General features: G+C 37.0%; 1 protein-coding gene across 1 annotated transcript; it reads right to left on the bottom strand.

The window, feature by feature from the left end:
• Positions 1 to 523: 523 nt before the first annotated feature.
• Positions 524 to 20,085, bottom strand: ADNP (activity-dependent neuroprotector homeobox). The gene is made up of 4 exons (XM_009580466.1): positions 19,359 to 20,085; positions 8,320 to 8,432; positions 6,696 to 6,788; positions 524 to 4,736 (listed from the first exon to the last, which is right to left on the bottom strand). Exons 1-4 carry the CDS (start codon positions 19,696 to 19,698, stop codon positions 1,605 to 1,607), a joined length of 3,678 nt encoding a protein of 1,225 aa, XP_009578761.1. The 5' UTR covers positions 19,699 to 20,085; the 3' UTR covers positions 524 to 1,604.
• Between the last annotated feature and the right edge of the window lie 883 nt (positions 20,086 to 20,968).

Here is a 20,968-nt window from a genome sequence, read left to right as displayed (position 1 = left end):
AACCAATCACAAATTTTAACAAACTGGTTATTTTTTTTTTTTAGTATTCAAATTACTTTTTCTTCAAAGCCAAAACAAGTCTGTGGCTTGTAAGGCATGCTCCTTCATGCTTAAATGGTATGTATTCAAATACCTTCACTATCATTTACCCTCAATACGTAGTACTTCAGAGACGTAGTTCTAGGTAACTTTTTAATACGTGAAAGTGATCTCCATCCATGTAAGTACAAAGGGATGAAAAATGCAAGTAATTCATAGACCTTGTTTCTCCAGGATGCAGAACAAGCAAATCACTACAATCCTATTTATAAATTAGTGTTCTAGAATGCTAAATAGTAAAGACAAATTCAGCCAAAGTTAGTTCTGTAGGATTTTCAATATCCTTGAAGGAGATTCAGTAAGAAAGTACTATACAGATATGCCCCAGCAGAGCTGTGGAGCACTTTGGGGGGGGAAGGAATGAATGTAGCAAGGTGAGACTTACCAAACAGGAATGTAGCACTTGCATGTAATAAAGCAAATATTTACATTAAGCACAATACAGCAATTTATTTAGATGCTTAAATGAAGAATACAAAGGGAAATAAAGATCACAAAATTATACATACTACAACAGTGTGTCATATATTAGATGGTATAAATGAATACAACACCTTGTTGGTGTTAACTAAAGATAAAACTAAATATTCAAAACACAGCACTTTTGTTTCAGTGTGCTGCTTCAACACAATACACTTTTATACAGATCTAAAAGGTGTCAAAATTAGTAGCTGCAAACTTGTTTCTTGCATGTGATTTTTCTTTTTTAGCTTAAAAGATTTCAGAAAATGGCTCTGAAATACATTTGTCATCAGTTGTAATGTCAAGGATATTCAGAACAAGAAAATTCTATAATACAATAGAGTCCAGATATATTTTTTTTTTATGTTGCTGGCCTCTGTTTTGAGATTGTACAAGGTTATGTGCAAAAACTAAGTTTGTCAAAATTCATACTATAGCAGTTTCAAGCTTTTGCTAGGTAAACTAGATACAGCATTTATTACACAGCAGGGCAACACTAAAAAAGAGAAACAAATCTATGATGGGTACACAAGAACAATTTCATAAGCTTCACTTGAATAGGTCTAAAAGACTGTACAAATATACATTTCAACTATTCAGAATGATACATGAAAAAAATCAATTTCCCCATAGTCTACTATACACGTTGAACTGGTAGCTTGTATGGTTGGCCCTACACTACCATGTGAAAAAGGGTAATGTTTAAAAAGACATACAACTGAACATGTACAAGAGTGAAATAAATGTTGAAAATGCAGATAAAATAAACCTCTGCTTTTCTCTGTGTGCATTCTGGAGCCACCAGCTTATCTGTTTTCACATTAAGTTACTGTGCTCATCCCAGCAGGTATTCTCAAGCAAGATTAGCCAACAGCATCCTTAAATAACCACTGGAATAATAGTGGCCACAACCACCACACACCATGACCTAGCACTCCAAAGGCAGTACCAGTTAGAATTTAAGCTTAGCAGTCATACTGAAATGAAAGTGTTTAGACAGTTGTAGGTTGGATCATATTACTGACACTTCTGAACCGAGCAGCTTATGCTTGCTGGCTACTCAGCTCCACACCAGTTAAGCTGCTATGCATTGGTTCCGCTACTCCATCAGTCACACTGTCAAACTGATCTCCATCCTCACTGTCAATTGTGCTATTCTGCCATTCCATCTGCTGATTTGACAAGCTCTCCTCAATCTCGGATGCATTTTTCCATTGCGACTGGTCCTTAGACCAAAACTCTTCTACTTTTCCATAGGAACGATTCTTCCACTTTGACTGTTCTTCATCACTTTCAGATCCACCCCCTTTTGTCTCAACAGTCGGTTTACTGCTACCAGCATCTTCACTTTGGGAGGATTCATCTGTCCACACTTCTGGTTTTACTTCTGATGTATTATCTTCAAAATCAGAAACCTGCTGAGAACCAGGCCCACTTTCAGACTGTGAAGCTCCATCTTTCCATTCAACAGCATCATCTTGATCACCTTCGCTATCTGAAACATCACCTACCAGTTTTTCTGGTTCTTCAGCAGAAATAATCTCTTCATATTTAGAGCTTTCCTCTTGTTTTTGATCAGACTTCTCTGGAGACTGTAATGTATTTTCTTCAATGATTTCCTTGGATATGCTGTCCTCTGGGTTCTCCACTATGCTATTAGAAGAGGTTTTCCCACCAATGTCAGAAATACCCTGACCAAATGGACTGCCGCTTTCATTGTATTCCTCTTCTGTATTTTCATAGCTGTCTGAGGAACTTTCATTGTCTTTTTCCAAGTTTATTTTTTTATCAACAGTCTTACTAACATTGACTCTGGAATTCTTTTCATCGTGGTTTTCGAACAGCCATTCAGCATCAAAATCCATTTCGTGTTTAACCTTGTTTAACTCTTTCATGTTGAAACCAAGCAGCACACCAGGTTTGTATTTTTCACAATCTCTAACACATTTCTTCCTTTTGTTACTAAAATGAGACGCAATATCAGATTTCCATAGCCACAAACTGGCAGCCAGCTTTTCAATCTCTCTCCTAGTGGGATATGGTTGCTTATTAAAATATTTTGTAAGAAATGTTTTCCTGGCTTCGTAGGAATCATCTTCATGACCCTTGGGGTCCAATGCTAGAACTACAGGTTCTTCAGGCTTCTCCTCAAAGGCAGAGGGGGAGTCATCATCATCCATTTTCCTCTTCTTCATTAGCGAGAATTCCATGTGTTCGTAAGTACGTTTTACAGGTGCTACAGCTGGAGACTGACTTAGCCGAGATGACGAAGTACCTTTGTCCTGGCCATTCTGAGTCTTCCCAACCCCCCTGCAGTGAACAAGGTGCAGCGTTATAGTTGAGGCAGTCATGTTACTCGTATATACACCAAGGCAATGAATGCATTTGTAGGTTAGCTTTTTCTCAACCGGATGAACTGTCTGAATTACTTGATGCCTCTCCCGTAGATGATGTGCAAGTGCATCAGAGATGGGTCCTTTTAGGATTGAAAAGCACAGAGGACAGAGAGTTTTCCCCACATCTTTTTTGTAGGGAACTGCTGCTTGTGGAGAACTTTTTACAGGTACATCAGACTTCTCCTGGATTTTCGGCTGTGGTTTTGGAGGAACTGGGGGAGTATTCTGAGCATGGTAAGCTACAGATTCAGCAGGAGCATCTCTCAGGTTGTAGGTGGTTACAAGAAGATGTATATTCGTGTGACTACCCTGCTGCAATGTCAAATCAAAGGTTAGAGTGGAATCAGTTTTAGGTCCCATTTCTTCGTCAACATGAACCATTCGCATATGAGCAGCCATCTTTTCAACATCATTGAAGGTTGAACGGCAATACGGACAAGACAGACCATGTATTAACATATGATTAAGCAATGTATCAGTGGGTAAATAGCGATTACAGTATAGACATTTGCTAGTGAAATTGTGTATTTTCATTATATAGTTAGCTACTGCAGGCACCTTTTCAGCCTTGTGCTCCTTTTCAAAGTGGACACTATACACATTTTCAGGAAACAGCTCATTACAGATTGTACAGATTTTCCACTTCTGTGTGGATGATGTATTGACAGTGGAAGGACCTGTAGCAGCTACAGGAGATTTTGAGCCAGACTGACCTAATACTCTTGAAGCTGCCTGTGACTGAGATAATGACGTCTGTTTCAACTGAGCTGACGAAAGAGAAGATGAATTGGCAGACTGAAGAGAGTATCTTGCTGAGGCCTGTGATCTCTGTTCCCCTCCAAGAGTGTAAGGCCTTCCATTTCCACTTGCTGAAAACTGTTTCATTGTTTGCGATTGTTGTGGAATAGAAACTGGTGCATTACCACTTAAGTTTAGCCTTCCCCCTGGCTGACCAACATAACTTGGTGGTACTGATTTGACTCCGTAATTATTTTGTTGTAGGTGAACATTTGACATCATATTCACTCCTGCGGAATTTAATGTAGGCTTTGGTATAGTGAGTCTGTTCATCATCTGTTGCGACGAAAGAGATCGAACGCTTCCAGGGGAAAGGGGACCCATCCTCTGAGGGAGTCCCATAGGCTTTTTATCCTGTGGTTTTGGAGCTATTAGCATCAAAGGTTTAGATCTCGGAACCACTACATTAGTGTGACCTATCATTGCTGTTACCTGATATCCTATATGTTCGTGGTCTTCGATAACATGCTGTACTAAAGCTTCGTATGATTTCGGCATAAAAAGGCATCTTTTGCAGTGAATACTACCCTCCTCTCGGGTACTGGAACTTAACGGAACTGCACCATTGAGTGACTTTTCACCTCCCTTCGCTACGTAAGGAGCAGCAACATGCTGAAAATGTTCCCTGTAAATGTGCTTTCTAACTATTTCATACAGAGGATCTCGGTAAGTGCACTTCTTACAGTAATAAACAGCTTGTTCTACACTGTCAGCCTGCTTAGGTTTAAGGCTATCATGTTTGTTTTTATCTTTAAAAGTGCTGATGCCTCCACTCGGTGTATTGGCATTTGGAGCATGAAATATTTTAATGTGCGTTTCCAAAGTCTTTTTGTCCGCATTGAAAGTACAGTAAGGACAATTAAGGAGAATCCTATTTTCAAAGTCTTCACTATGGACATTCCGGAAGTGGCTTTTGTATGCTGAAAAGAACTTCGAGGAAAATGGACATGCACTGCAGCAAAAGGGCTTTGTCCGATAGTCCTTAAAACAAAGAACAAAGCAGAAACTAAATATTGAAAAGCAGTTTTTAGAAAAACAACATCCATGATCTTCTCTAAACAGTAATGTTGCTAAATAATAGTCTCAAGACCCCCTGCAACAGTCTCAAACCGTTAGATTAGCTTCTTCTCTCCAATTTTTGGCCTGCAGATCAGGCCCTAAAAAGTTTATCATCTGAACATATATGTGATGTGGCGAGTGCCAGTTTAGAGGTCCCTCAAGAGTTTAACCATAAACTCAGCATGCAAGGCTAAATCGTAAGCACCTTTCTCCACCAGTCAAAAAAAGCCTCATTCCCTGCAGCTGAGCTGCATGAAAAAGTTCACTGTAAGCTCATTTCCAGGGGGAAAAGGCAAGCATGACTCTTTGAGTACCATGAGACTGTATCCAGAAGACAAGTTATTTCCCATCAAAATCTGCCAAACATTTATAGATATAAGACAGATATACAACTTTAGCTATTTCAGTGTCTTGATCCATTACAAACTTTAATATAAAAGATGCTCCTCAAAACCCATTTTTGGTGAACAAATGGATTTAAGCTTACCAAGTCATATACTAAGGCTACACAAGCCCTTAAAGCCACCAAGCCTTTTCCTTCTGATCAAAGCACAAACCTGATTTTAAAAACAATCTTGAATCAGAAAAAAAGGTATTTGAAAATTCCATACTTGCATTTTCCCTGCACCCTTTATCTTTGTTATATTTAACATGTTGCCAATGCAGTTCTTGTCAACTGTTATAACAGAAACTAAAGTTACACTGGCCCTAGAGATAGCCACAAGCAATCTGGCATTTCAGATGAGGTAAGACATGAAAATCCAATAGTTACAAACATTAATCACAAGTGTCAAAACAAGCTACACATGGATTATTTTAAGTAGCTGGAGAGTTGTACTCTCCCTCTGCATAAGTAGGGATATATGCTTCTGTCCACCTTCTGAAGCCTCAGACATCTGGTAGGCTGGAGACAAGATACAACATAACAAACTAAACAAAAGTTGTCTCCTTTTATATTACAATTTTTATTCTGGAATTAACTAGAAAAAAGGACATCATCAGGGTATTTTATGGAACACAGTAACAAAGGGACATTTTTAGATTAACACTACACTAGGAATCCATCATAATACAAGTTCCCATTTCCTGTAAGAGCAGTACCTGATCTTTACAATGCTAAAAGAGGGCTTATTTTGTAGAGAGATTTCTCACCTTCTCACTGTTCTGTCAGTGCTGGTATTACTCTGTATTGTACCATCGGTAGAGGCTACTGCAGTGCACACGACTTGCCTTAAATGTGTTTAATCAGAATCAAGTATTATTTCCTCCCTCCACTTCTAGCTCAATTCAAGTTTCCTTCATTACTGGCTCAGAAACATCTAAAAAGTAAGACTTCCAGCATCACTTCATTCTGCTATATAGAACTAGATAGGCCTAAACCAAATCTTGGACATAGTCAGATTATGAGAATCTTCAGATGTGGCAGACAGCTAACAGAGCTACAACAGTAGTGGAGAGAGCAGCAGTTAGATGTGTTCATTTAAATTTTTTCTGAAATGATGAAACAGATACTGAAACATTTAAGGAAAGGTAAAAAAACTTATCACGAACTGTTCAAAATCGTTGCTCTTTGGACCAGAAGGACAGTGAAATTGTGCTCAGCTTGAAAACAGATGGGCTCTTAATAGGCAGTTGTTAAAGTGTGAGTGAGATTTCTTGACCAATCAGCTCTCCAGTATTTGGCTATCCATACTACTACGATAAAGACCAGGATTACTACTTTAAAAAAAGAAAAAGTGCAGCTTCTTGCTATCCCTTAAACTGATGAGAAATGAAGATCAATGGGTGAAACTGCAAGAAAAGATCTGGGCATATTTTTTAAATGCCCTTTAGTATGAACCATCTTCAGAATCAGATGTGTCAACATAAACTATTACCAACCTGATTTTTTGTAAGCGATGGGTCCCACAATCCTACATCTTCCCATGTAGTGTTTTTCAAATAAAAGTCATTAGGTTCAAACTGCTTAAAATCCTGGAGAAGGGGAAGACGGGAAGAGAGTACAGAGAATCAAAACCAAAGACCAACTGCTCCGTTAAGCAACTCTTGTAAGCATCCATGCAGTCCTCTCAAGTGCTGCTGGCAAATAGTAGATATTATTAATTCAAGGAATTGTGGGTATTTAAGATGCACCTCTTTGGAGGTGAAGAGTTCTGAATAGTCTCAATATCATAAAACACCTGAAGAACTATTTTCAGTACTTATCCTCCTAATTAAGCCAAGACTGTGATTACATACCTGCCCCATTTTCAAAAGCAGTCATGGAGAAAAGTATTCCCAGGCTAGTGCTAAACATTTAGGATCATACAGACACTTTACCATAACTCTGATGTTTGTTTGTTTGTTTGGGTTTTGGTGGGGTTCTTTGTGTGGTGGTCTTTGGTTTTTGGCTGGGTTTTTTTTTGGGGGGTGGGGGTGTGTGTATTATTGTTTGTTTGATTGGTTTGGGGGTTTTTTATTACTTTAATTTCACACAGGAATTCAGATAAAATTTTTAAAAGTTTGACTACATGTATGATGTCCAAGAAGCCAAATTCCTATTAAAAAAATAATCTTATGAAGTACTTTGGTATTTCATCTTTGGATGTAAGTCAGCAGCACATAAGGACTCAAAAATAGTATTTCCACTGAAATGAATACTGAAGGTAATTGTCCCAGTTCAGAATTTTACGCTTAAAAATTATACTTGCCCCACAAATTTTCTAAGCAGGAAGGACTGGCATTTCTTTCTCTAAGGCATCTCACTTAAATGCTCTTTAAAGAGGCACTAACAGAAAAGCCAAAGCAAATAGGTCGTAATTTGCTGACTGCTCTAAGAGTTAAAGTGTGTGAATTGAGAGTACAGAAGTTAGTGTCCAGGAAAGAAAGCTGCACTTTTGAGACAACAGATATGAACTTTGTCCAGAAGAGTAGCACAAATACCCTTCCCTTCTAGGAACTAACACAGGGACAGAAGTCATTCTTTAACTTGATGACCTACTGTTGGCACTGACAAACACCTCATGAAAACCTCAACTACTTCTGTCCCCCAAGAACATCCTATACCGCACCTCGTTCTTGCTTCATTCCTAAATGTTCAGTTAACAAGTGCTATTTTTAAGAATCCAACGTAAACAAAAGACAACCTACCTTCAATATATATCAAGTCAGTCACATACAGCCTGAAGTGTATCTTGTCTCCACTAAACTTTCTAAAAAGTGTTTACAGGTACATTTTTAGCTCAAGTTATTAATTAAGTCCTACTTTTGTAGAACTTAAAAAGCAATGCAGGGGTAGCAACGCCTGAACAAGGCTCCAATGGAATCCCAGAAGCTGATGAGAATACAGGAGTATGGTGTGGGAACAGGATACAGGGGATTCCTTTAAAATTCACAGTAAAAATTTAACATTTTGTGAAACAGGTCTGAAAAAACCCAAAAAAGTCATACACCAAAGACCTCAGAGTTCCACTAACTTTGGAGCATTTTAACTCTAACTACAACACTTGGGAGGTATCATACTTACTTCTATATGTTCTTTACAGTATTCCAAACCAATGTCACTAAGTATTTTTTTCACAGTTTTCCGGGCCTTTCTTAAACTGCCAAGGTTGTTGACAGGAAGTTGGAACATAGTTTCTATTGAAAAAGAAAGTAAGAGAAGAGGTTTAAGTCAAATGTGTTTTGTCTGATAGAGTGTTGTACTTTCAATTGTTAGTAATTTTCTGTCTCATTTTACCCATATAACTCAGTATCAGAGCTGTACCATTAACTAAGAAACTACCACATTTTCTGTCTGATTTGTTCTTAAATGAGGCTGGCCATAAAGCTAGGTATTGACAAACTTAAGAGAGCACTTAAAAAACCAACAAACTGATGTAACAACTATTGCAGGAGCAATCAGCTGCATCTGGAAGTAACTTTTTTTTTTAAAAAGTGTTTGTATTTACGTGAAATTTACCCCCTATGCTGAAGTACTTAAAAACTCAATTTATCTTTTGTGCATACATATCCTGGTTTGAAAATTGGTAAGCTGAGCTTCGAGGTTTGTGTCAGTCTTGTAATAGATTTAATAATATCTCTTCAGTGAGAAAGATGCTTCTTGCATTGAACTGTAGGTAGGATAAGAAATCAATACTGTTTCCTCCATTTACTTATTTATAGCTTTAAACGGATGACAAGCTGTTTAACATACATTCTTCTTTTATTAAGATGGGACCTGAAAGCTTGGTTAGAGCCCTTCAGAGATATAAATCACCAGAAAAAGTACAAGAGATGGCTTAACACCTCTAAGTGTAGCTGGGTATTTTCAGCCTACAAGACAACCCTCCCTTTCAGTTCCCCACACAGAGATAGCTAATTCCAATTAAACTGTCTATTAATGACTGGGGCTATCCAGCTAAAAGAACGTCTAAAATTTTAAGATGTGTGGATTTCCAGATTCAACCATTACCACTAAGATTTCTTCCAAATGCTAATAACTAGTCTTATTTTGTGTATACAGGAATTCTCAGTCTGCATGCTGCTATCCTTACGGTAAGCGCTTGCTCAGCTACAGAACCATCATCAACAACTCATCTGCACTTTAAGGTGCAAAATGGCAGAAACGTGAAAGCCCCTGACAACGTGCAGTTATTTTGGAAGTGAGAGGGGGTGGAGCCAGCAATAAAAAGGTAGGCTTTTCTCAAAGAAGAGGAGAGGAAGCTTCTTAAATAGCAAGAAAGTGTCAGAGTTGTTATCTTGTTCCCTAGGCTTTAGCAGTCCAATGCCTGTTGCATAAAGACTATCTCCCCAGAAGATAAAAGGTCCATTTTTTATCATAAATATTTCCATGAGCCATTTCAGAAATGTTGCTTTGTTTGAACAATAAAAGGTTTGATTTGTATCAACAAATCAATCCACTGTAAGGCCAGAGACGACCTACATCAACTAAAAGTGGAGGGGTTTTTTGTTAGAAGCTTGAAAGTATTTTTTAACACTTTCAAGCAGAAGCTTAGAATGTTAACAGAAGTTTGCAGCCATTAAATATTTGAGTTAGACAAAAATTGTCCCATTTTATCATGAGATCAAGGCAATTGCTAAGCTACAAAGAACTTACTAAGAAATTTTCTCAAAGTACAAAGGATATAGGTTGTGACTACAACAACTGAGTGTCTCCGATCAAAACCAACCCTTCTATATACATTATCATGCATACTCCTTAAAGTATTTCTTGTCTGTTTACACACTAGCCTTTTTATTTTCATACTCCTACCAACTTTACTAGGTAATGCTTTAAGACAGTCACTAACAACTTACTATTCCATGATTCCTACCAACAACACTGTTTAGTTTCAGAAATAAACAAAACTGAAAAGTTCTGCATGTAACAGTGCTAACACAAACCACTTCAGTCAGTTTCACAATCTACAAGTAGTGCTGCTAGCACGTGTTGCGAGGCTCTAGTCTCTTCAAATTCAGTGAATTCAGAAATAGCTCCTGAGTAAGAGCAGAAAGCTATCGTGACATTTAGGATTCATATCACAACTATAAATTAGAAACCAAGTGGAAATATGCCTGAGTTTATATAAAAATCTATAGGAAAATTTTCAGAAGTACCAAAGCAACTCTAAGCATTAAGGATTTTGGTACTTGTATCAGGCTGGGCACTGTCACAGATTACCAGAAGCAAATACAGTGTCATTTTAACACTCCTATATAAAAACTAGGAAACCAAAGGAAGAAAAAAAAGTTTAGATCTTGTCTATAAATCTCAGGGATTTCAAATTACTCAGTTATAGTATTTGCAATAATGAAGTTACATAGACACATCATGCAGTGATTAATGATAGTAATTTTCAAAAACATAGGCCAGAAGAAAAAGTATTTCAATGTTCTGTATTAATTTCCTCCAAGTAAAACTCGTTAAAATAATTTAGTATAATGAAAAACATCTTGATTTCTTCACATACAAAACTCTAAATGCAAGTGTATTAATTTCTGTGACTGTAGAGATGTTTCAGCTAACTCTAGTCTCAGTGAAAAGGATTAGAATTGGAAAAAAATTAGAATTAAGTTCATATGAAAAGAAGCTATGTTCTGTATATTATCTGGCACCTTTCATTTTAGGGAAACTCAAACCCACTTTAGAAATACGGAGAATTAGCATTCTAGTGAAATACCTTATAGGTAGATTCACTTACAAGTCTCGTAATATGAACCCCAATCAAGCTATGAAGAGCACTTCTACAGGCATTCTTTGCCATCTCAGAGAAGGCACAGATTAAATAGATCATGGCAGTAAACTACTCCCTCTTCTCAGTTATTCCCTCTAAAGCCTCTAATGACTTTGTATGGGAAATCATGAACTGCTCTTTTTTTATGCTGTATCCATTCTCATCTGTACTCTTTTATAGTCAAATATTTAACCTGCAATTATAAACAATATCCAGGCCTAAGACATTCTCCCTCTCTATGCAAGAGTGAATGTGATCGTTCAAGTAATTAAGAGTGATTCATGTCATCCTTTCAGACTACTACTCACTCCTGCCCAGTGAATTATTTTTAATCCTCACAAAGACTAGGAAATAAGGTTTGAATTTGAGTTTCTAACTTCTTGTTACTTTGAAAACCAACTCAGGCAAATCAGTTCTTTTATCGAAATCTGCATTCAAGCTTACAGTTCCTTTATCAGATTTTCTGTTCAAATTCTGAATTTATCCACATATAATTGAAAATATTTAACAGGGCTGAGGATCAGCAATGCCAATTTTGTGAGGTATTAGTTACAAATTAGTTTAAAAGATGGTAAAGACTAATGGGAAAAAATGCTGTTGCCTAAGAATTTCAACTCTTAACTAGCTTATTGATTAATGCACATGGTTTAGTAAGGCTGTGTCCTATTTGCAATTTCCAAGTAGTAGCATTTTGTCTATTTTTGATGTGTAGTTGAAATAGTAAGTGAAGCTTAACATTTCCAGATGGAAAAAGCAACTCCAACCTGCAGTTTCTTCTCCTAGGCCAGTCACTACAAAATAGCTTTCAATGCTGAGCCCACTGTCACTTTTTTCATTACTTAAAACACATCTGACTTGTGTGATACTAGAACTGCATTAATAGGAAAACAAAAAATACCACATAGTGCACAGCGTGGATTTATATCCTTAAACACAGATCACAAATTGGAAAGAAAATATGCTTCCTTAACATTCTATTCCCTCTCTTCCCTAACTAGAATTGGGAAGTATGGCTCTGAACACTAAGTTACAATAAAGTAACACAAGTTTGCTTTCAAAGCACAGCATAATCTTTTTTTTTTTAAAGTCCAGAACATCCATTTATTAAAAGTTCTTGCTGCTGCAGTTCATAGAGCCAGAGTAAAAAATATTAATGTAGCCAAGAACTTAATCATGGCTCCACTAATTCCTTTTCTCTAAAGGCAACTCAGTAAGCGTTGCTCTCACTGTATTGCATTTGTTCAACTAATGCTTTCAGTAGCTTCTTTGTAGCTACCTTTATGCTCAATTTTTTCATCAAAAATTATATGAAGCAGCATAGTCAAGTATGTTCAGGATTTGAATGAATATTTTCAAGTGAACTTCAAATCCAAGGAGATAATGTCCTAGAAATTTTATTCCAGAATAACCCAAGTTCTTAATATCAACTGTAGAAACATCAGTGCCTGAAAACATTACATTTTAAACCTTCTAGCAACTGTGCTGTCTTCTTTAAAACCAAAGTCCCCACTTAAAGAATATACTCACTTTGCTTGTAAAGAAACCATTTTTTTTCCTCAGGACAAAGCGAGAGTCAGTACAGAGTTTGTCGTTAGGCAATAATCACTTGTAAACTTGAAAGTCAGCTACAAGTCTCAAAATAATGCTTATTAACAAATAGCTTGTTTTAGTACAGAACACCACTAAACACCGCTTCTTCACCAAAAGAATCAAATGCTTTTTCTTAATTACTGTGTCTAATATACCTATACTGTGCCAAATATACCATGACCATGATACATATAAACCCAAGTGATAAAGAAAGCAGATTATTTAGGACTGCCTGAAAACAAGATCTCTATTCTATCTGCACCATCTTCTTGCCTCTGCCCTTTTGCCTGCCTCACAGTCAAGTCTTAAAGATAAGAAATTATCAAGATCTTCCTATCACAACACATCATAATAGAGGATATGATTAGATCTTCACATCTGAAAACTGAAGATCAACCTTAGTTTGCAAATTCTGCTTGATAGCTGAATCCAACTCACCTAATCTTAACAAAAAACTAATTCTTAAGCAAATACTTAGGAAGTTACTTGACCATTTAATCATAATTAGCAGAGCCAGATACAGTCTGATATTGTTATGGTTTATGACTACAAAAAGAGCTTTTAGCATCACCATTCATTTCTATTTACAGCAAGTAACTCAAATTGTAATTGCAATATACACAACACACTGCTGGCGCATCCTTGGACATTAAAACAGTTGGGATTAAGCATCTCAAATCATCATTTAGACATTAATGCTATTCTTGAAATGAGGTATCCTTTATCTGACCAAAAGTTGACGTTTAAGAGAGGACACGTGGAACATCTCTTCTTCACTGTCAGGGCTGCTTCTTATTGCTCTGAAGCTTAGATCCAAGCAATTATTTTAACAGAACACAATACTAAGGAATGCAGCATCCAGTACTGACAAAACCCACTAGTGCTTTCATCTGCAACTGAAGCTATCACTACATCCAGCATCCCCCCCAGGGAAGGATGCCCAAATCAACTGATCCTTCTGTAAAATAGTTACCAATTCCTGATGGTTAAAGAAATGCTACTTACCTAATATTATAGGCTCAATATAGAACTTCTCTCTAAGATCTCAAAGCAGCTTTCAAAAGAAGCGCATCAGCATGTGTGGTTTTTTTTGTGTTTTTTTTTTTTTTTTAAATAAAGGAGGAATTCATTTATCCTGAGATGATACCACTCAATCAATGACAATTCCAGTCCAGGATTCTAGTTAGCAAGACATCCTGTATTTCCATGTATTGTGTTTTATAGTAGCCAAGGCATAACTAATTTTTATTATTTTCCTATATGGTTCTACTCTATCCTATTCATTCCTAGCACAAGTCCTAGATATTTAATACATTATGGAATTTCTCTTTGTAAGGGAATAGGGAATGTGCACACATTCACAGAAAAATAAGTAGAGACGATCACATATATGTTCAGCAAAAATAATTCTGAGCATTTTTTATCCTCATTAAGTAACAGGAATAATGAGATCTGCCTCTAAGTCAACCAGTTATTTTCAAGTTCATGATTCTACAAACATAGTAAGAATTAAGTTTGTGCCTGCCCTTCTGTTTCCTACTTTTAGACTTGGGTCCCACCTACAAATACACTGGGAAGCCCTTGTTCCTAAGTTGAATTACACATCAATCAAGACTAAAGTGCTGAGTGGAGAGAATAAATGATTACTTAAAAGCAAGACCAACAATGTCCTTACTAGAAATATCCAGGTAGTATCTTCAGATGCCTAAGAAAATGGATTACTAACCTAGTTATAAGAAATTCTGAAAAATTAGACTGATTTAATAAGAAGATCTCACTCATCTTTAGTGTGCTTGTACACAAAATGTCTGACTGTACCAGTCACAAAATAATGTTAAAATAAGCAGACTAACTGTGTAAGAAATATTTGGAACCTTCTTCTGCTCTGTATTTATGCAGTACCTAGCATAAAGGTCTAGTCCACAGCCAGGTACTGATTCCTAGAATAATTCAGTAGCCAAATGTAAGCAGAAAAGACAAGCTATAAAAGAACAAAATTTCATTACTAAATTAGAAACACTGTAGTTCAGTTTCAATTTCATAGGCACATTTTGGAGATGCAAAGACCTATTTTAAACAAACTTCGCACAGTACTATTTCACTGCTCTGGGTAACAGCCACTATGCAAAGCATGAACAAAAAGCTAAAACAAGTTTTCTAGCTAGCGCACACGCGTTAACAAGAAGGCCTGAACAAAGTATTCTCAGATCTTCATCCAAAAATCTGAAGGGGGGGTGGGAGGGAAGGTTTTGTGAAAAAGCAAGGAGTATTTGCAAGGTAAGCAGAGGAACAACAGTTAAGAGACTTCACAGAACTCAGAAGTGTGTACATGGTACTGCGTTTGGGAGAACTGAAGCACTGTCTTTGGCTTTTAACAGCCTGTAAGAGTCCCAGGAAGGAAGAATTTAATCTCAAGTGCAGTTCTGATAGGTGTATCTTATAATCTCAAAATTAGGGCATAAAACGACTACACAGACTTACGAAATTTGAGAAGTCTACAGGAACCAGCAGTTCAGTTCACTCAATAGAATCACATCCTGAAATGGGAATGAGCCAGGACATAATAGAGGCCGATTGATTTAAATTAATAATTATGTCCAAGTTTTAGGAAGCAACTAAAACTGCAGGCCAAAAGAGGCAACAACATTTGTCTCATTTGTTTAAAATCAAAGGCTTCTTCAGTGTTTTCAAAGAATTCAGGTTCACTGCTTAATAAAAAAGGGACCTCACTTCAAGGTTAGTATTGCTTCACAGCAAAGGGCTTTTTCTCTCTGCTCAATTTTCTAACCTTGTTAGCCATAGTTGGTAAAAGAAAATACTAGTGGGTGAAAAAACTGTGTAACACCTTGAAATGTTCTCAGGAGCACTAGTGTGAACAATATTCAGGAAAAAACGTAATTCAAGTGAACAGGAGGGATAAACCCATTACTAGAGAAAATTTCTGCTTAGTTTTAGGAACTTAACAGTGCAAATATCCTAAGACACAGAAAAGCAAGACTTCTAATTTTTATGGCATGACAAAAAAGCAGAAAGGAAGCAAGGCCTAGCCTAAAATTAACTATCATAGAGTCACAGAGAAGTTTCAACAAACCCGAAATTCTTCAACATACAACTTTTTTTTTTAAAACAGATTTTAGCATTTAGACAGATTTACAGTAACTTTCAACTCCAAATTACCTCTTCACCAACTTGCTACTCTTACTAGCACTTCAAAATTCCAGTTGGAAACAATTGCAGTCAGTATTCTAAAAACATCCAGAATGTGAAGTCTGACACATCCTCCTGTTATGTTCCTCAAGGTGATTTTTAAACCACTTTTAGCATTTAATGAAAATAAAACTATCCTCACTGTACCAGCTTCAAGCACTTCAAGTTAACATAGCCATGCAGTTCAGCCCTTTAACGTATCAGTTACTAAGGGACTGGAACCACCTAGAAAACCGAGTCAAAAGGTAAGTTAAAAAAAGATTACTGTGCAATTATTTGGAAAATTAATTGATGTAAAATACAATATTGCGTGTCTGGTTTAGAGTTCTATATTGCAACAGTTAACGTTTTCTTATGCTACCTATTTTTCTCAGTGCAAACAGTCCTCCCTTATGAGGGATGTACTGATCTCATACACAATACACTGTATTCACAACTTGAGAACTATGACCTTACAGGAAGGTATGCATCCAGGAGAGAGAGAGGATAAAGAACACAAGAGGGGAAAAACAGCAAAAAACACGTATCAGTCAAATTATCAGAGGTGATAAAAAAAGAGAAAGCTTCCACCTGTCTTTAGACCCCAAAAGCTGTTTCTATTTTAGTGTAACTAAAATCTTAATTCTCCAGTGGGTCTTTTGTATTTTGGACCTCATCAGAAGAGCTGCCTTGCAGCCTGCTACCTTTGATACCATCAGGTAACTGATGTTAGACTGTTTCAGCTCCGCCAACTTTATCTAGAACAATGAAATAGAGGATCTTCTAGTGTACAGCTTCAAAGCACCCACAAGGTAACAATGCTGTTCTGATTCTGGGAAAGATGCATCAGTTAAGACAGCCTTTTTCTCTCAACTATAATCTTCAGCAAATATTCCAAATCTGCCTCATCATGTTATTTTCATTTTTGGACAACGTTAATTCAGAGTGCTTACTATGCTTGTTTCATGTTTGAGCTTTGTTACAGTTCTAACAAGCAGCAAGTATAATATATTTCTGATATCACAGTGTTGTTAGTAAAATGGTGTTTTTCATCCAGAAATAGTTTAAAGACCTAAAGAAATAATCTGGAGGAAAATCTTGCTGTGTAAAGAAACCAAGACAGTACCAGTCTAGGTTTTCCAGAAAACCTGCTCTAGGTATTCTTCTCTTTATGCTTGACTGAAAATTACACCATTTCCTTATTACCACACTGTCAATTTGTACCACTAGGAAAGCATTCCATGACCAGCAAGCACAGAATTGTAGGCGACCCCAAACATGTCATTAAGGAAGATGTCTTCACTCAACAAGGTTTGTAAAGAGCATCACTGTGAAATGGCAAGTAAAAAACAGTTATGGAATCCCCAAGAGCTATAAACAAAAAACCCTAGTCCCTAGCGCATTTTATTCTTATTCAGGCATCTCAAACCTGTATGAGTAGGCTAGGTATCCTAATGCTCTTTACAATGGCCACTGATTCTTTTGAAGTACCTGTCCACTGAGGGAACCAAGCCAGTGGAATACATGTTGAGGTTTTTTTATTTTGGTTTGGGTTTTTTTTTTTTTTTTTTTTTTTTTTACATACAAGAAAAGTATGATGTCAACATTGCTAATGATACTAGAGGAATAACTGGAAAATTAACATCTGGCTATTCCACTTTCTTCCTTTGGAAATTTTATGAACATAGTTCTAAGTTTATCTAAGTTCACAGAGCTGAGACCAGTTAAAAGAAGCAGTCAATGAAGAAAAGGAAAACTACAAAATTAAACCTTCCTAGTGAGCATTGAGTGAAAATTAGGAATGAAGAAGAGAGAAAAAAGTTACAGAAATAAAAATGAGGCTCCTGGAAGCAATTTTTTCTTAGATCTATTTATCATGATTCCCAGGCCTACAATGAAAACCTTACAGGAACACAGGAGTAGAAAGCTGGTAACTCATTTTGAGAGTGTTTTCCTCTCACAATGAAATATATAAAGTTACTCATAATAAGCAACATTTACCCCTCACCTGTCCCCTTAAACATTCTAAGTTTATTTTTTGTCTCAATTGAAAGGATCAGCACTAAAAAGAAAAGCTTTATGCATATTCAGTATGTTGACCATTTTGGTTTTGTTGAGTAATAAAATTATTCAGCCACATTCAGTACACAGCCACATAGGAGTTAGTAGTCTTCTTAATTACACAACTCTTCTCTTTGTTAGTGTGGCCATGTCCTTCCAGGCTGCCTCATCATAACTGATCAGTCAAAATAGGGGTGCCAAAACACTTTCATGGAGTAAAAATAAAAAAAAAAGTGTAGATCTCTAATCCTAAAACAAACATGTTAAATACAGAAAATCCAAAAGATGCAGACAACTGAATCAATTTCTCATTTCTAGGTAGCTAGTTCTTTACTACTCTTTAGAAGAGGCACTATTTCACTGAAGATTAAGTGTGACAGCCCCTTCCTCCCAATGTTTACTGTGAACACCCTGCAGGCAAAGAAGCCCAGTCTTCCACAAAGCCCAGTCTTCCACGAAGGGCTGCAACATGCCCAGCTGTAAAGATGGGAGCAGACTACCTTCATGTTTGCAAAGGTACCTCCCCTTTTACTCTAAGGGCTCAAATTTCTAAATTGGTCTAGAAGGACTTCCAAAGGACTTATCCAGTATAAATCCATGGCTGGTTCATAAGCGTGCAACTCATGTTTTAGGGCTACTGCGAAAAAAACATTTTATAACTCCAGATAAAAAAGTCCTACATAAAATTTAATAAAAATGCAACTTTAGAAGGGGTCTTCCTACTGTAATGTAAACATCCAGTGTTTGTCAGTTTTTCAGATTTGATGCTAAGGTGTTGGCTGAATTTTTCAAATCAAATGTGATGCCAATTGATTTGATGCCAACACCTTAGCTCTAATGACACAGAAATGTGCATCTCTTGAACTGTCTGTTTCTTAAAAGCATTCTGTGAAATTTACGCTTCCATACAACTTTTGTTAAATAATTCACCTCGGAATAAAACTGGGGATGCAATTACAACTCTCTCTTGGGCACATTATTAAAAAGAATAAAATAAAACATCACTTTTACCTTCTTTTATGAGCACGTTTGGTTGACCCTTCCTTTCCTAATGCTGTCATTTACACATATTATGAAGACTGAGAAAACCTGAACTTTTTGGTGATCTGAAACACAGTATTATCAACTGTACTGTTGAAGAAAGTATTAGGTGTGAGCATGTGTGCAAAACAGACAATTTCATAAGCAACATGTAAACCCAGCCTTTTCTATCCCACTGTGACTTAATTTTGAGTTTGTATACATCTATACTCAGATCAATCTTGTCTTATTAAAATAATTAGCTCTGTAAGAACTATAATTCATTAAAGCAGATTTGCTATAAATTGAAACTAAAAGATACTAATATTTTCTGTTATTTCTGCACATGTTTATAAAATGGAACTGTTCTTACTCTTTTTCCCTCTCCCCCTCATCATCCCTCTGCTGCTTCAAAAGGTCCGTCCTTTCGTTGTTCTTTCCCCCTCTCCTCCTCATCTTTTCTTTGCTGGTTCTTGGCCTTCTTGGTCCTTACCTCGCTCATTTTCCCTCTTCTCATCTTCCCTGCGCCAATTCATAGCGTCCACATTCTTTCGTCGTTCTCTCTCATCCTGTCTCCACCGCTTCTTGATATCTTTGTCCTTAACTTGCTCATTTTCTCTCCTCTTCTCATCATCCCTGTGCCATTTTATTGTTTCTGCATTTTTCTGCGGCTCCACGCTTCTTTTGAGATAGTCTTGTCGCCTCCTCCTCTTTTTTAACATATCCCTTTCCCTGGCACGAGCCTGCTTTTCTTTCTGGGAAAGAAAAGCTTTACGGGGCATCATGAGCTGCTGCTGTACCTGTAATAATATCGTATCCATGGAATAATACATGCACTCAGTCAGGCACTAACAACTCTCATTTGGAGTTGAATACTTCAAATACTAAGCCACGATAATTTACTGCTTCTTCTCTTTCCTTCATAACCCTCTGCTAGCTCCATATTAGATAGTGACAGGCAAGTTGCTATGTTCAGCTCCGGGCACACCACCTAACTGGCACCTCTGCAGTTGGCGCACACGTAAAATCAACCCCCTAAAATCCCGGGCCTAAGCACTATAATTTCCTTCCCCTCCCCCTTACAACTCCTCCCACAGAGTTTTTAGCAGCCACTTGGCATTGCTGCATCCAATTGAAGGAACAGGCTGATGGGAGAGTTGTGAAGGACACTTGTGAATGTTCAAACCTTAGTTTCGTCTCTTACTGGAGATCTACATTTAACGAAACTTAAAGGTGCTTATTTATCTTTTCAGACCTCCATCTCTACCAAATTTGTTTGAAAATGGCCAACTTTCTTCTTGGCTGGGAGGAGGGAGCAGGGGTTAGGAGACAAGCCACAATCTGAAAAATTGTATAAGCTTTGTTTCCTTGGGAAACCTGGCCAAAACATTTAACTGCAGTTAATGAAATAAGTCCTGACTCATCTACTCAAACTTCCTCCAAGTATGTTATGTCTTGCTATTCACAAGAACAAAGAAAAAAAGAATGTGACTATTTACTTGGAGTTTCTGCCGACAGCATTCCTGATGAGGGGGGTTTTTTGGTTTTGTTGGGGTTTTTTGTTTTGTTTTATTTTTAAAGAGGTGTCAATGAAGACTATCTTTTAACAAATTGTTTTACTTTTGGTCATTTCTCTGTAGTTATCCAACACATTCACATCTTTACCTTTACTGATGTTAGTATCTGCAATTTTGAAATCATGGAAAACAAAACAGACCACAGAAAGAATTTATACTATTACTAATATCCTTTAAATATGCTTCTGCATACATTGAGCAATGTTTCAGAAATGTCAAACTGCAGTTGTGGCCCAGGTTTAGGGGTTTTTTGTTTGTTTTTGAATTTTTGTTTAGAAGAGAGTTTTGCAGAGGTCTAATCAAAATGAAAACTGCAGAAAGGACAAAATTACTAGATTAGAATACTTAAGCAAAGCCTAAAACAAAATGAAACAAATGTACTTTTAAAATTTAGCTACCTTATGGAAAGCACTTGTTCCCAGCATGCAATACTCCATCTTTTTCCTACAGAAAAAGCAATGTTTCAAACCCTTATTCTAAAAGCTGTTCCTTTCCCCTATATAATATACCCCCCCCCCCCCCCCCC

The sequence above is a fragment of the Fulmarus glacialis genome, unplaced genomic scaffold, assembly GCF_000690835.1.
Source record: "Fulmarus glacialis isolate BGI_N327 unplaced genomic scaffold, ASM69083v1 scaffold37740, whole genome shotgun sequence".
NCBI classification, from domain to species: Eukaryota; Metazoa; Chordata; class Aves; order Procellariiformes; family Procellariidae; genus Fulmarus; species Fulmarus glacialis.
This window is presented reverse-complemented; position numbering and strand designations above follow the sequence as displayed.

What these genes read in the sequence shown, in the direction of transcription:
- ADNP (XM_009580466.1), bottom strand. Translation starts at nt 19,698, where the DNA reads ATGTATTATTCCATGGATACGATATTATTACAGGTACAGCAGCAGCTC. An exon ending in GAAGAGGGAAAATGAGCGAG is followed by an intron (nt 8,433 to 19,358) that starts GTAAGGACCAAG and finishes CTTTTTCAATAG; the next exon opens with AAACTATGTTCCAACTTCCT. An exon ending in CATCGCTTACAAAAAATCAG is followed by an intron (nt 4,737 to 6,695) that starts GTTGGTAATAGT and finishes CTTTGTTTTAAG; the next exon opens with GACTATCGGACAAAGCCCTT.